This window comes from Bactrocera dorsalis, chromosome 2 (assembly GCF_023373825.1).
Source record: "Bactrocera dorsalis isolate Fly_Bdor chromosome 2, ASM2337382v1, whole genome shotgun sequence".
NCBI lineage: Eukaryota > Metazoa > Arthropoda > Insecta > Diptera > Tephritidae > Bactrocera > Bactrocera dorsalis.
Genome location: NC_064304.1, coordinates 75,111,054 through 75,128,111, shown reverse-complemented (window position 1 = coordinate 75,128,111; position 17,058 = coordinate 75,111,054). Strand labels below are relative to the sequence as shown.

At 40.0% G+C, this 17,058-nt stretch overlaps 1 protein-coding gene across 1 annotated transcript in view; it reads left to right on the top strand.

The window, feature by feature from the left end:
* The window catches only part of LOC105226404 (dnaJ homolog subfamily C member 16), a 623,397-nt gene extending 607,353 nt beyond the window's left edge, over positions 1 to 16,044 (top strand). The window contains exons 9-10 of the mRNA XM_049449953.1: positions 15,453 to 15,684; positions 16,019 to 16,044. Coding sequence (XP_049305910.1) covers positions 15,453 to 15,684; positions 16,019 to 16,029 — 243 coding nt within the window. The 3' untranslated portion in view covers positions 16,030 to 16,044. The remainder of the gene's footprint in view (positions 1 to 15,452; positions 15,685 to 16,018) is intronic.
* The last annotated feature ends 1,014 nt before the right edge of the window (positions 16,045 to 17,058 follow it).

The window sequence follows — 17,058 nt, the reverse complement described above, 5'->3', positions numbered from 1 at the left end:
ACTAGATTGTCAAGATAACGTTTAAAAAAAAAAAAATTCTAGGTGAAGTTTTCCATTTTAGTGGGGAGAAGAGGGGGAAATTGGTGTCAAAATTGTAAAAAAAAAAAAACAGTCACATGAAAATACTCAAGCGCGTCAGTCATTTATGGTATATACGCGCATTGTATTTCTGATAGTCGATATATATTAATCTGACAATCAAGTCAGGGTTGAAGGCCGTAATGACAGGTTAAAAAAAAAATAATAAGTTACTCGAGCGCGTCAGATTTTCTAAGCGAATGTTAATGAACCTCTAAAAAGTGTACTATTTAATATTCTGACAATTTCGACGTGGACAAAAGTCATTTATTGATTTTAAAACTTGTAAAAAAAAGGTGACCTTGAGATAATCGAGCGCGTCAGATTTTTATACAGTGGGATGAACTTCATGTCAGAGTCTTCCCAAAAGATAATCTGACAATTATATAGAGGCATATCGTTAATCTGACGATTTAAAAGTGGAAGAATTCTGTTTGGTTCTTGTTTTTGTTACAGGATGTAATAAAAACAGTGTATACATATACATATGTATATGTATAGAAAATTGAATAATTTATTAATATGAAAATAGATCTAAATATTAATAAAAAAAATTTAGTTTGTGGAATAAACTTTTTTCTTCATACGTTTCTTCGCCACAGTAAACACATTTGACACTAACGTCACTCATTTTTACAATGGATGTAAAAAAGTGTCAAGCGTTTACTAACAACAACCACGCTATAGTGATTAGTACGCTTGACCTTTTATCGACGATTTTACCTGTATCGCCCCACGGAAATTGTCAGATTATATGATTTTCATGATTCTTTTTTTTTTTTTTTTTTTTTTTTTGTTTCAATATCTTTTTTATTTATTGAATCTGCTTTTTGTTTTGAAAGCCTAACAATAAGTAATAAAATCTTAAACCTATTTAAAAACTAGACACGCTCAAGCAAATGATTGAGGTGTTTTGGTGATACATTGCTCCTCAGTACGCGGGCATATCTCTTCTTTTAAGGCGTGTTTGATTGCAGGAATGTACCAAAGCATTAGCCAAAGGGTTTGGGTGATCACGGAGTTTACATATATAAAGGGTGATTTTTTAAGAGCTTGATAACTTTTTTTAAAAAAAAAACGCATAAAATTTGCAAAATCTCATCGGTTCTTTATTTGAAACGTTAGATTGGTTCATGACATTTACTTTTTGAAGATAATTTCATTTAAATGTTGACCGCGGCTGCGTCTTAGGTGGTCCATTCGGAAAGTCCAATTTTGGGCAACTTTTTCGAGCATTTCGGCCGGAATAGCCCGAATTTCTTCGGAAATGTTGTCTTCCAAAGCTGGAATAGTTGCTGGCTTATTTCTGTAGACTTTAGACTTGACGTAGCCCCACAAAAAATAGTCTAAAGGCGTTAAATCGCATGATCTTGGTGGCCAACTTACGGGTCCATTTCTTGAGATGAATTGTTGTCCGAAGTTTTCCCTCAAAATGGCCATAGAATCGCGAGCTGTGTGGCATGTAGCGCCATCTTGTTGAAACCACATATCAACCAAGTTCAGTTCTTCCATTTTTGGCAACAAAAAGTTTGTTAGCATCGAACGATAGCGATCGCCATTCACCGTAACGTTGCGTCCAACAGCATCTTTGAAAAAATACGGTCCAATGATTCCACCAGCGTACAAACCACACCAAACAGTGCATTTTTCGGGATGCATGGGCAGTTCTTGAACGGCTTCTGGTTGCTCTTCACCCCAAATGCGGCAATTTTGCTTATTTACGTAGCCATTCAACCAGAAATGAGCCTCATCGCTGAACAAAACACGCGCGCGAAACACATTTCGAACCGAACACTGATTTTGGTAATAAAATTCAATGATTTGCAAGCGTTGCTCGTTAGTAAGTCTATTCATGATGAAATGTCAAAGCATACTGAGCATCTTTCTCTTTGACACCATGTCTGAAATCCCACGTGATCTGTCAAATACTAATGCATGAAAATCCTAACCTCAAAAAAATCACCCTTTATTTAATTCTGCTGTCTTCAACTTCTTTCCTTACCATAGAAATACCAAGGTCGTTATGGATATTCTCATTACGCATGTACCATGGTGAACACGTGATTGATCTAAGCATTTTTGATTGGAACCTTTGTATTATGTCTATATTAGTTGCACAGGTCGTACCCCACAGTTGAATGCCATACATCCAAATCGGCTTTATGACCGCATTATATAAAAGCACTTTGTTGTCTAGGCTAAGTTTGGAGTTTTTATTTAATAGCCAATTTAAATTTGCAGCTCTTATCTTCATGCAAGTTATTTTACTAGATATATGTTTTTTCCACGTAAGTCTTCTATCTAGGTGAATACCAAGATAGGTTACTTCATTCGCTTGGGGTACTAAAACATTGTTAATTTTTATTGCCGGACACATTTTTGGTCTAAGCGAAAATGTAACATGCTTACACTTTTGTTCATTTACCTTTATACGCCAGTTAGCTAGCCATTCTTCGACAAACTTTAAGTGCTCGGCTAATATTCTTGATGCTATTATGTGGCATTTGTTACGGCTCACTATAGCTGTGTCGTCCGCAAAAGTAGAAGTTAATACATTGTTAGCTGTTGGAAGATCTGCTGTATATATGATGTATAGTGTTGGGCCTAGAACACTGCCCTGGGGTACACCAGCCCTTATCTGTCTTTCATCAGATATGAAATCTCCCACTTTTACCATACATTTTCTATTTTTTAAATACGATTCCAATGTTTTATATAACTTTGAAGGTAGAATATTTTTAATCTTGTATAAAAGGCCCTCATGCCACGTCTAGAAATATAGCTGAACAGTACTCTCTGTGCTCAAATGCTTTTCTTATTTCGTTAGTAATTCTATTTACTTGCTCAATCGTGCTATGTTTTTCACGAAACCCAAATTGGTGCATTGGTACTATATTATTTTCGTGGAGGAAAGGAGTCATCTTTGATAGTAACAATTTTTCAAATATCTTAGAAAGACAGGGTAGAAGACTGATTGGTCTGTATGAAGACGGCTGTGTTAAGTCTTTCCCAGGTTTGTCTATCAAGATGATCTGCGACTTTTTCCACGAATTTGGATAGTGTCCGAGATTAAGAATTGCATTGAAGAGCAAAGAGAGCACCTTTACGGCAATATTTGGTAACTCAATTAGCATTTTTGGGGTAATATTATCATGTCCAGGTGATTTTTTGGGGTTAAGCTCTTTTATTATTCTAGTAACTTCAGAAGTAGAAGTCCTAATAGACACATGCGACTCTTTTGCGGTATTGGGCAAGGTTGGCAACTCAAAGTTGTTCTTTGGGCAATTGGGTTGAAATACCTTTTCTAGGTGATTTGCAAAGCAATTTGCCTTATCCTCATCACTACGTGCCCAATTACCATTCAACTGTCTTAGAGGCATGTTGGAATCTACTGGTGGCTTGAAAGACTTTTGTGCTTTCCAAAGAGAATTTTGCTTGCGAGAATTTGGACACAGTTTCTTTATATAATTTTCAGTGTTGTGTTCCTCTTCGCGTTTAAGCGCTTTTTTTAACTTTCGTACAGCAGATTTCAGTTGAAGCAGAGTTGAAGGGGATCGATTTAACTGCCATTCCCGCCTAGCTCGCCTTTTCTCATTTACAAGTTTCTCTATTTCATTATTGGTGATCTTTCTAAAACCAACTGGTTTGTTGTTTCTTTTTGGTGTTGCCAATACAGCTGCATTAATTATTACGTCATTAATTTCTTTTATATTTTCATCAATGTCTCTTCCTGTATTTATTTTGCAATCAATATTGATGTGGGTGCTGATATACTTTCTATATTTCAACCAGTTAGTTTTATGTGATGTTAGAGAAACTTTCGGCTCAAATAACATGGGCTGTTCGTATAACTTTATTAGTACAGGAGAATGATCAGATGATAAGTCTGTACATGTGTCTGTCATAAGCGATCTATCTATATTTTTGACTACAGCAAAATCTATTAAGTCTGGTATTTTTCTTCTATCACTGGGCCAGTATGTCGGCTTACCAGGAGATATTATATCCAGTTTATTATGCTTATTCATAATAGTATAGTACAACTGTCGTCCTTTCGGATTAATAAGACGTGAGCCCCAGTATTTGTGTTTTCATGATTCTGACAGAATTACCTTTACAATGAAAAAAAAAATCTATCGCGCTCGAGTATTTCAAGGTGACGTTTTTTTTTTACAGATTTGTCACCCTGCTATTTCTCTAAGCCACCCTCAAACTGTCAGAATATTGAAATATACACTCGTCTTCATGCATTTAACATACCATCTCTTAATCTGACGCGCTTGAGTTTCCCGAAGGATCGATTTTTTTTCTAATCTGACGAACCCCCCCCCCAACGCACGCCTCCATATTAAGGGCTCATATTTGGTAGGGGTACATAAAAGGGTGCAATGTTTCTCCCTATATAGTTTTCTGACACGCTTAAGTAACTGCAAAAATCCCCTCTTGGGCTCCCCTACTATTGGGATCGATTGGGATCTTGTGAAAGGCCTTCTGTAGATCGATTTTTGAAAATGTTGAATTTCCAGCAAAAATATTATTGAAATCGTGCAGGAACGGCAGAGGGTATTTGTCGGGACGGTTACCGCTCTAAGCGCGCGGTAGTCTCCACACGGTCTCCATGACTAGTCGGTCTTGCGCACGATATGTAATGGGCTAGCCCAATTACTGCTGGATGGCCGACATGTGCCCAGTTTCATCAAGAGCTCGAATTCAGCGCGCGCTGCAGTCAGCTTTTCAGGCGACAACCGTCTTGGCCGAGAAAAAATTGGTTGACCGTTTGTAATTATCCGGTGAACCACGGTGGACTTCGTTGTAGAATCCGGAGCGGCTGGTCGCGTTACGTCACTAAACTCTCGCAGCGAGTTTAAAAAATCTCGGGTTGAACTTATGGTTGAAATGTTTGATACATTGATTCGCGCTACTGTGCAAAATGATTTAACTGCTGTTTTGCGGTCGAGCAGACATCGTCCATTAAGATCAGGTAAAAGGTCGTAATGTGATAAAAAATCTGCTCCAATGATTGTTTGGGTTACGTTTGCAATCACAAAGCTCCAAGCAAAATCCCTGCGTAAGTTGAGGTTAAGGCGAAGTATGACTTCTCCAAAAACCGTAATCGGTGAACTATTAACGGGAATCAATTGCATATCCGATGGGTCGACTCGTGCCAATTTCTATCAAAACGCTGTTTCTGTTCTGCTATTTCGGTCCTCAGGTCGTTGTCTGTGGTATGATTCGATGCGGATACCTCGTGGATACGAACTTCACGCACATCATCGACCATTAACTTTACCTGCGGTATACTGGCCGCTACGATATTAAATTTTGCCGAGTCGGTTGTAACGCCAGAGGCCTCAAACCAAAAATTTAACGAGTAAAAATAAGCTTCACTGTTGTCTTCTGACATAAAAGGCAGTGGGATACGTGGAAAAATTGGTGTTGTAATGTTGAATTCCCCATGGCTTGGACCAGCAGTAACCGCCAGGCTATCGTTGAGCGACATCTCACTTACCGTCAAGGGTCACCAATTATAGAGATTCTGAGCGAAATAAAACACGTGTTTGCTCTTCAGGATCCAAATGCAAAAAGGGACGATAGGCGTTTTTATTTTCTTTAACTAACCTTAAGCGAATACAAGTTAAAAGCGAATAGAATGCGCATGGTTGTATTTGCGAAATATAAATTTTATAAGCTTGTGGTGTTGCCATATATATATAGTAAAACAGAAAGTATGTTTGTATGTTGCGGGTAGGCTCCGAAACGGCTGAACCAATTTCAATGAATCTTTCAGAGAATCTTTAGATTGACCTGACGAGTAATCCCGTAAAGTTTGGTGACGATTAGAGCACTTTTTTTTGAACTTCTCCAGACTGAACAAGGAAGCAAAACAAATGGGTCTGGCAGTGAACGAGGGCAAGACGAAATATCTCCTGTCATTAAACAAACAGTCGTCGCACTCGAGACTTGGATTTAGGAACCAATATTAACACCACCAACAACGTCAGCCTGGAAATCCAACGCAGGATAACTCTTGCCAACAGGTGCTACTTCGGACTGAGTAGGCAATTGAGAAGCAAAGTCTAAAACTCTATAAGTCGCTCATAATTCCCTGTTATATGGTGCAGAGGCTTGGACGATGTCAACAACGGATTAGTCGACGTTGCGAGTTTTCGAGAGAAAAGTTCTGCGAAAGATTTATGGTCCTTTGCGCCTTGGCCGCGGCGAATATCGCATTCGATGGAACGATGAGCGGTACGAGATATACGACGACATTGACATAGTTCAGCGCATTAAAAGACAGCGGCTACGCTGGCTAGGTCATGTTGTCCGGATGAACGAAAACAATCCAGCTCTGAAAGTATTCGACGCAGTACCCGCTGGGGGAAACCGAGGAAGAGGAAGACCTCCACCCCGTTGGAAGGACCAAGTGGAGAAGGACCTGGCTTCGCTTGGAATATCCAATTGGCGCCACGTAGCGAAGAGAAGAAACGACTGGCGCGCTGTTGTTGACTCGGCTATAATCGCGTAAGCGGTGTCTACGCCAGTAAAGAAGAAGAAGAAGGGGACTATTGATTCGAAATTAGTATTTAAGAAAAATACTTATTATGATAATTTCTTAATTGGTTATGTAGACTCAGATTGGGGTGGTAGTGAGAGTGATAGAAAAAGTACAACAGGATATTTATTTAAAATGTTTGATTCAAATGTAATTTGTTGGAATACGAGAAAACAAAACTCCGTGGCTGCTTCATCAACTGAAGCAGAATATATGGCTTTATTTGAGGCGGTTAGAAAAGCATTGTGGCTTAAATCGTTAATGAAGAGTTCAAAAATTAAATTGAAACAACCAATTAAATTATTTGAAGATAATCAGGGTTGTATAAGTATTGCTAATAACCCCTCTTGTCACAAACGATCTAAACATATTGACATAAAATATCATTTTAGTAGAGAACAAATTGAAAATAAACTAATACAAATTGAATATTGTTACGAATTTACTCTTGCTAGTTTACTTTGTTAGGTTCGTATCTCTGGATTGACAAATAAAATCAACACTGTTTAATTTAATTCAACAACTCTTTATTTCACAACTCGTCTACACTATAGCAGTTTACTCTTAGCACTGATTGATTACGTTGGCGCTGCCACGGCTTATATAGCCACGCACTTCTCGCTGATGCCGACGTGTCCTTCTAGAATATCGCGTCTGGAAATTACCAGCACATACGGCTACACGGCGCCAGACGCAAGCTGACAGTCGCGGCGCCAGACTCAGCAATTGTTTAACTAGACAAGCAGACAGTGCGGCGCCAGATGTCTATTGTTTCGACAAGCAGACAGCCGTGGCGCCAGATGTCTACAACAAGACAAATGCTATTCCATATACCTACAGCTATTGTTCATAATCAGGGATGCATATAGCAATACAAATAAAACTTAATACTACTTTTTGTAACACTGCCCTCCACTAAAGCCTAATCGTCCCGATTAGGCACAAATCCTCTTGAACCAAATGGGGCGAGCCTCTCCAAATGTACTACTTTCATTTTACATCGTGCTTTTCCATTTCTTTGTATGCGGTATACCACGTCATTAAGTCGTTTCATCACCATATAGGGTCCTTCCCAGGCTGTCTGCAGTTTCGGGGACAAGCCTTTCTTTCGAAGTGGATTGTACAACAGGACCAGATCACCTTCTTCAAAACCTTTTGAATTTGCCGCTTGATCGAACCGGTCCTTCATCTTATTGCTCATCAGATGCGTATGCTGTCTTACCATTAGATGCAATTCATTCATTTCTTCCTTTAAGGCAGAACAATAATCTCCATCATTTCTTACAGCTGTAGGATTCGTTCCAAACTTAAGATCAGCAGTGAGTCGCAGATCAGATCCAAAAATAATCTTTGCTGGCGTGTAACCAGTTGTCTCGTGCTTTGCTGAACGATACGCCAGCAGGAACATCTGGATGCACTTGTCCCAATTCCGTTGATCTTTATTAACGATTTTCCGCAGATGTTCTTCGAGCGTTCGGTTGAATCTCTCTACCATCCCATCTGATTGTGGGTGTAACGCTGTTGTCCGTGTCTTGTGGATGCCCAATAATGTACAGACTTCTTTGAAAATGGAAGATTCGAAATTTCTGCCTTGATCTGAGTGTAATTCGACGGGCACTCCGAACCTTGTTATCCAATTTTCTACAAACGCTTCGGCTATTGTCTTCGCTTCTTGGTTTGGTAAGGCATATACTTCTGGCCATTTACTGAAATAATCCATGACAACCAGTAGATATTTGTTTCCGGCCGTACTGGTTGGGAACGGACCTGCAACATCCATTGCGACTCGTTCAAATGGTGATCCCACGTTGTACTGTTGTAGCCTACCGCGACTTTTGGCTATAGGACCTTTAGCTGCCATGCACTCTACGCAATTACTTATCCATTCTGCTATGGAAAATCGACAGCCGATCCAGTAGAACCGTTGTTTAATCTTCTCTATAGTTTTTGTAATTCCAAGGTGCCCTCCACTAGGTCCATTGTGATATTCTTTCAATACTTTCGGGATCATGGACTTCGGTACTATGATCAGCAGACGAGAATGTTTGCCATCTTCGCTTTCCCAGGTACGATGAAGGTATCCATTAACGAGGTTTATGCTGTTCCATTGGGCCCAATATGCTTTTGCAGTTGGACTCTCGCTACTTATTTGTTCCTTTGGTGGTCGTACCCCATTTTCTTTGGCTATTATCAGTTTTGCAAGATCAGGGTCCTCCAGCTGATTGATTCTGATGCGGTGAGGAGTCCAATCATCTTCAGGTTCTATATTCAGTGATCGCACGTCGATTATACCTTCTTTTCCTTCTGATTTGGAGCAATGTTTAAATTCCAGTGGACAAGGGCGATGTGATAATGCATCCGCATTTTTGTGGTGAATCCCCTTTCGATGTTCTGTTGGTTGTTTCCGTTTTGATGGGTTTACCTTTATATTGCAATTTCGGGCAAAGTGACCCGCTTTTCCACAGTTGAAACATCTGCCTGTTGTATTTACTCGCTGTGCAGCAATTGTCTTCAGAGTCTTCAATATTTCTTCCATCAGCGCCGGTTGTTCCATTTCAACCCTTTGTACTTTGTGTGCTGGTTTACTTAGTAGAGAAGCTGTTTCCTGTGTGAGGGCGTGCGAAACCGTTTCAGCAAACGTTCTTTTTGGCAATGCATATGTGGCGCGTTTGGTGTCCACATCACGAATTCCATTTATGAAACATTGAATTTTTACCCTCTCAATGTAATCCACAGGTGCATCTGCATTTGCCAAATGAGCCAGTCGTTCGATTTCAGTTGCGAACTCTTGCAATGACTCGTTCATCTTCTGACCCCTATTTTGCAGTTCGATCTGGTATATTTGTTTCCGGTGCTCACTACCATATCGTCTTTCTATCGCACTCATCAATGCCTCATAGTTGTCCCGTTCACAGTCTGGAATAGTCTGAAGGATTTCTGCCGCAGGTCCTTTCAATGATACAAACAAGGACGCCACTTTGTCCGCTGCATTCCAGTTATTGGCCATTGCTGTCTTTTCAAACTGAAGTTTGAAAATTTGAAATGGAATACTTCCATCGAATGTGGGTGCCTTCAATCTTTGATTATTTGTTGATGGTGCAGGGCCATGTAGTTGCAGTTCTCGCACACGATTACTTAATTGAAGAACTTCTGATTTTAAATTTTCTTCGTCATTTTTTAAAGTGCTTAATTCGTCTTCAAATTTTGAAAATTTCTCTTGCACTTGTTTTTGTAGTTGTGTAGTATTTTCCGTAATCTGTTGTGTAAGGCGAGACTCTAACTGTGATGTATTTTCAGCTATTTGCGTTATTTGCTGTGCCAGACGATTTTCTGCCTGCACTGCATTTTCTGCATTTTCGGCTATTTGCTGTGCCAGACGATTTTCTGTTTGCACTGCATTTTCTGCTATTTGCTGTGCCAGACGATTTTCTGTTTGCACTGCATTTTCTGCTATTTGCTTAATAGCCACTAACAGCATGTTCGTGTCTTCGCTTGATGATGTTCGTTGTTCTTCTACTTTTTCTTCTACCTTTGTAGAAGTTTCTGGGCCATCAAATTCGAATTCGTCGACATTAATTCCATCCGCTTCCATTGCTTCACGTAATCGTGCCTGCAGATCCGCCTTTTGCCCGCTTATCGGCAAATTACGCTCCTCCAGTTCCTTTTTTAATTGCTGAATTTTCAATTCTCCGAATTTAACCATCTTGAATTTGGATTATTTGACAATCCCACTTCTGACACCAATTGTTACGAATTTACTCTTGCTAGTTTACTTTGTTAGGTTCGTATCTCTGGATTGACAAATAAAATCAACACTGTTTAATTTAATTCAACAACTCTTTATTTCACAACTCGTCTACACTATAGCAGTTTACTCTTAGCACTGATTGATTACGTTGGCGCTGCCACGGCTTATATAGCCACGCACTTCTCGCTGATGCCGACGTGTCCTTCTAGAATATCGCGTCTGGAAATTACCAGAACATACGGCTATACGGCGCCAGACGCAAGCAGACAGTCGCGGCGCCAGACTCAGCAATTGTTTAACTAGACAAGCAGACAGTGCGGCGCCAGATGTCTACAACAAGACAAATGCTATTCCATATACCTACAGCTATTGTTCATAATCAGGGATGCATATAGTAATACAAATACAACTTAATACTACTTTTGTAACAATATATTAAAATACAGAAGTTAACTGTTCGAAGGGGGATGTAGTAGTTACCTATGTGAAATGCACAAAAAATTTTCGAAAATCCTGCAAAATGACAACAAGAATCAAAATTGTCATTCAATATTGCATTTAGTTTTTACAAAAAATTTATGAAAGGTTTGGGAGCTTTTACCGGATTTGACAAATCGTATACTTTTCATTTTGTAAAAGTGAATGCGTTTTCAGGAATCTGGTATCTGAAAATTAAAATTTGATTATTGTACATATGTGTATATGTTTATATATTAGGTTGTCAATAAAGTCTCGCGGTATTTTCGCTAGTTGGCGCTGAAAGCTCGTAGTTCTAGTTTTATTCGTCGCATCGGGTCAAGCTATACCTTTTTGGAAAGCTCATTTCACGCGCTAACACGTGTTTGATCGATTCTCGTTTCTTTTAAGTCGTTCGTGAGTTATAGCGTCGCAAACATGGAGCAAAATAAAAAGAAAATACGGCATATTTTACAGTACTACTACGATAAAGGCAAAAATGCATCTCAAGCCGCCAATAAAATTTGTGCAGTTTATGGACCCGATACAGTTTCCATTTCCACCGCACAACGATGGTTTCAACGTTTTCGTTCTGATGTAGAGGTGGTCGAAGATGCGCCATGCTCCGGAAGGCCTGTCGTCGAAAATTGCGATAAAATCGCTGAATTGGTCGAAAGAGACCGGCATAGTAGCAGCCATAGCATCGGTCAAGAGCTGGGCATGAGTCATCAAAAATTCATTTCAATTTCAATAAAAAAAAATTCAATAAAAACACCGCAAGACTTTTTTGTCAACCCAATATAACAATTCACCAAAGTATTCAGCTTCCGCACATCTGCATATACAAGATTTCGGGATTCCTCTATAGAAACAAATTTATCAAAATCTTCGACATATTTTACCATCCAGGATTGTATCCTTTTGCATGCAAAAATTTAGAAATACTTGAAGCGTTTTAACACTAGCACAAAAAACAACTCATTTAACATTAAGCAACAAGTAATATCCCAATAAAAATGGACAGATAGGCAAAGTAATTCACAATAATCACCTAAATGACGTAAACACTTGCATTATAAAATATCTATTAAAGTGTTGCTCATCAAACTTTAAAATTTATATGTAGCTTAAATTCAAACACAGCACCCTGATTACGACGAAAGTAGCAAAAAAAGTGTTACACAACATCCAAAGATTTTTTGGAGTTGAGTTAAACATAGCAAAGGTTTATTACAGTATCTACTGAACTTTGCGCACACGAGTCACATTGTCGGTGTTGGTCGGAGTCGCAGGCCTCCCAGAACGGTCATCATCAGCGACCTCTAAAAGGGCCTGTTGTCACTGAAACACACCACTTGTTCTTGGATAAGTCTGCTTGATCATATCAAGCGTCTCTGTCGCAGATTGATCGAGTTTCACACAGAATTTAATCGCGTACGTCTGCTCTAACGAACGCCTGCATTTTCGGCTTGCACCACTCACAGAAACACGTCGCGCGAAAATGTTTGTCCTGACTCTACAAGTGCTCGAAGACAACTGGCTCGTTCGTAAGCTAGGAACGTCCTCTACCGAATCCATTCGATGCGCGCACGCAACTTAGCCAGCGTAGCCACTGTCTTTTAATTCGCTGAACTATGTCAATTTCGTCATATCTCTCATACAGCTCAGATTGAAGAAGTCGCAGCTCCTTTTCGTGCTGTCGAAAGCAGCTTTGAAATCGACGAAGAGGTGGTGTGTGCCAATTCTCCTTTCAGGGGTCTTTTCCAAGATTTTTCCAAGACTGGCAATTAGTTTGTTGACGGTGGGCTTTAATCTTTCACACAATACGCTCGAACCTTATACGCGACGTTGAGGAGGCTTATCCCACGGTAGTTGGCGCAGATTGTGGGGTCTCCTTTTTATGGATTGGGCATAGCACACCTGAATTCCAACCATATTTCGTCCGACCATATTTTACAAAGAAGCTGATGCATGCTCCTTATCAGTTCTTTGCCCCCCGTGTTTGAATAGCTCGGCCGGCAATCCATCGGCCCCCGCCGATTTGTTGTTCTTCAGGCGGGTAATTGCTATTCGAACTTCTTCATGGGCTGGCAATGGAACGTCTGCTCCATCGTCATCGATTGGCGAATCGGATTCGCCTTCTTCTGGCGTTGTACTTTCACTGCCATTCAGCAGGCTGGAGAAGTGTTCCCTCCATAATTTAAGTATGCTTTGGGCATCGGTGACTAGATCACCTTTGGGTGTTCTACAATAGTATGCTCCGGTCTTGAAACCTTCTATAAGCCACGCATATTTTCGTAGAATTTTCGAGCATTACCCCTGTCGGACAGTTTATCAAACTCTTCATACGCACGCGTTTTGGCCTCTTTCTTTTTCTGTCTGCAAATGCGTCTCGCTTCCCTCTTCAACTCTCGGTATCTATCCCATCCCGCACGTGTTGTGGTCGATCGTAATGTTGCGAGGTAGCCAGTCTGTTTTCTCTCCGCTGAGACACGGCACTCCTCGTCGTACCAGCTGTTCTTTTCCACTTTCCGAAAACCAATGGTTTCGGTTGCAGCTGTACGTAAGGAGTTTGAAATGCCGTCCCACAGTTTCCTTACACCGTGTTGTTGACGAGTGCTCTCAGATAGCAGGAGTGCGAGCCGAGTAGAAAATCGTTCGGCTATCTGTTGTGATTGCAGCTTCTCGACGTCGAACCTTCCTTGTGTTTGTTGACGTGCGTTTTCGTGCGTGCGGGTGTGAATCTTGGCTGCAACAAGATAGTGGTCCGAGTCGATGTTCGGACCTCGAAGCGTACGCACGTCTAGAGCACTGGAGACGTGTCTGCCGTCTATCACAACATGATCGATCTGGTTGGTGGCTTTTCGATCCGCAGACAGCCAGGTAGCTTGATGTATTTTCTTGTGTTGGAATCTAGTACTACAGATAACCATATTTCGGGCCCGGCGAAGTCGATCAGCCTCGACCCATTTGGGGATGTTTCGTCGTGGAAGCTGAATTTACCGCCCGTAGAGCCAAATATACCTTCTTTACCCACCCTGGCGTTAAAGTCGCCAAGCCCGATTTTGACATCGTGGCGGGGACAGTTCTCATAGGTGCTACAAGGACCTACTTGTCTCAGTCCTTATCCCGCCCATCACATTTCTTGGATGGCGGTGATGTTAGCCTTTATTTTTACGAGGACTTCAACCAGCTGGGCAGCGGCACCTTGCCAATTAAGGGACCGGACATTCAAGGTGCGTGCCCTCAATTCGTTTGCCATGGTCGTCATCAGAAGGGGGATTTCTCTTCCGAGGTTGTGTGTAATTTTTCATTGAGGGTGTTTTTTTCGGGTCCCAAACCCAGCGCACAATTCTATGCAGGGGATGTTTCGCCTTCTCATTTTAGCTCGCCTTCAAACGGATGTTCTTAGGCTACCCAGAGGATACTTGGCCAAAGACCGGAAGTCGTGAGCTGCTTGAGCCATATGTAAAAGAATCGTTTCTGGCCACTCCCAAGTGAATGACGATCAGAGAACTTTCCTCACTTGCGTGAACTTTTACACATGACTCTATCCTCCATTCAAACGATCCAGAGGCTATTATATCAGGCCTTTATAAAAGGAGATTCAAAGCTATAAATGCAGTAAACAAACTAAAATCCATATTGCATCAGTTGTTGTCATTGAGGCTGTAAAGCAGTCGAAACTCATACCACAATGCAAATTGTGCCAATCATATGCGCATACTCACAACCAAAGATAAAGAGATGTCCAATTCATCCCTTATTGGAAGTGAGAGAGCAATTGCTAAACCTCAAAACCTCCTGAACTCGATCTGCTGTCAAATTTCAGAAGGTTTTGACGTTTAACAATTGGAAACGTGGGATGACCAGATTGAAATCTTAACAAAAAAATATGTAAACAGAGGGATTTGTTGCCTCGCTCTAGACCATTACATGAAATTGTTCGTTAGTATATTTTATGTTAAAAAGTTACAACAATGCCAATAAAAAAAGTGTGCGCACAGCAACTGATTTAGAAGGACCATCCCGTTCTGCGTTAAAAAGTTGATCGATTAACTGTTGGTGAGTTAACCCCCGTCGAAAGTTTCAAAAAATAATCGCATGAAAATGTTCGCGATTTCATTTTTTGTCTGAGATTAATATCTCACCCTTTTGTGAACAACACAAATAACGGTAGTATGTCAAACCGTTCTGAGTTAAAAATGTCAAACTTTACTTTAAAGTTGCGAGTTGCCAGATTGAAACACTAGGGTTGGCAAATACTGAAATATAAAAAGCATCCTACGAATGGTTGTTGAGATAATGTAATAACAAAACGTTCCTCAACTCGCACGAAAGGTCGTCGATGTAGGTGGATCGAAAGTCGATGTAAAAAAGGACTGCAGCTTTGAGAACTTCAAATGTAGCCTTGCAAACTTTAGAAATACGGACTCGAGAACCTGCTGCAATATTGGTCTAATATTTGTATTTAACATTTTTCATTAGTCCGAATGAAAAATAAAACCGCCAGTTTACAAATTTAAAATTATTAATTTTAGCTAATTTTAAAATAAATGTTTAAATTGTATAAAAGAGGTGTAAATATAGTTCTATATTTAAAAAAAATTCTTTCAGAATCTCTTTGACGAACATGCACAAAGCTTAATCAACAGATGGTTATCCAAGGTCGAGTATATAAGTGAATATTTGAATGACAACTTGGAGAAGGAACATGTATTAGCGTTGTTGTCTCTGCTGGGAACTATTATATTTATGTTTGCTGTGGGCTATGTTATGGTTTATTTTGTTCGGGTTGAAGAAGAAAACTTAAAACAAAAGGGACACTTCAATGGAAGCAACTCTACTTGTAAGTATCAATAATACATTACACTGATCTATAGTGGTTTTGTTGCACTAGATATAAGATCAATTTTGCGTTCACAATTAATGAGTAATAAGATTTCCTCTGGTTTATTTTTTCACTTCCATTTTACATTACAAAAATTATGAAACATGAAAAAATAGCAAATATATGCATTTATAATGTCGGTTTTGTTTCGAAAAAATAAGGACAAAGGTTTTGACAAATGTCAAAAACGTGACATGTTTCAACAAAACTCCTTTAAAGAACATTTCTTAAATAATTTCTTACCTGATAATATCCTTTTCACAATTTTTTTATCATCGACGCTCTTCCGTAGTGACAACATAGTTTTTGTTGTTCTATTTGAGTAATGTTGCTGTTTTAATGCAAATGAAAGCTCGGCTCAGCTTCTACGGTAGAAATAAGTTAACTCTCTTAAACGCAGGATTGCAAATTGAACCTTCCTGTGAGTACGGAAGAGCGACTCTTCGGTGACTACGGCTGAACCCACACCGGGTTAGTCAAAACAGTTTTTCTTGTCTCATGCGCAACTGCCTATAGCTTCATATGTGACCACCCACACCGAACAAGACGAAGCGAAAACGCATGTTCGTGCTTTGACTTCTTTGAAGAGCTGTTGTCGAACTTCTTATGTATTTGCATACGCCAACGCACACAAAATGCGACAAAAGCGTCTTTGTTGCCGATCAACACATGCTGAGCTACGACGCAACCCACACCGAATGAAACCGAATGAAATGAACAAGACACGACAGAAAAACACGTTTCGTTGCTTATAGCTGAACCGTTGGTTTTCATAGTCAAAATTGCGCATATAAATTCTTTGTGAACATTGATGGGGAGAAATTGGTGTTTTTGATCGAGGCAAGAAGCCCAATATATAATTATAAAAATATAGACCACACAAATAAGTTAATAACAGAAAAACTATGGGACGAAATATCTACAGAAATGAATAGTGATGGTAAGTTTAGTTTATGTTATTTATACCATTTGTATATATGTACATACCAGAGGCCTGCACGATTAAGGTAGGCATTGTACGATTACGTTACTAAGTAACACTTCTGACGATTACCACGATGCGAAGGTAACATTGCGCATCGGCATCGCGGCATCGTGGCATCGTACGATTACTATCTGGTATCGTCAATGGCAAATGAAACGCTATAGTCTTACATGATGTTAATTCGTTGCTGGCTCGACAACGACTGAACGATAGAGCAGAGCCGCTCAAAATAATGCGCAATTGAAGTACTAAACACATAACGACGACCAGACGACAAACGACAAACGAGAGTACGAAAGTGAAATGAAAACAAAACAACGCATGTACACAAAACAACGCAGCTGTCC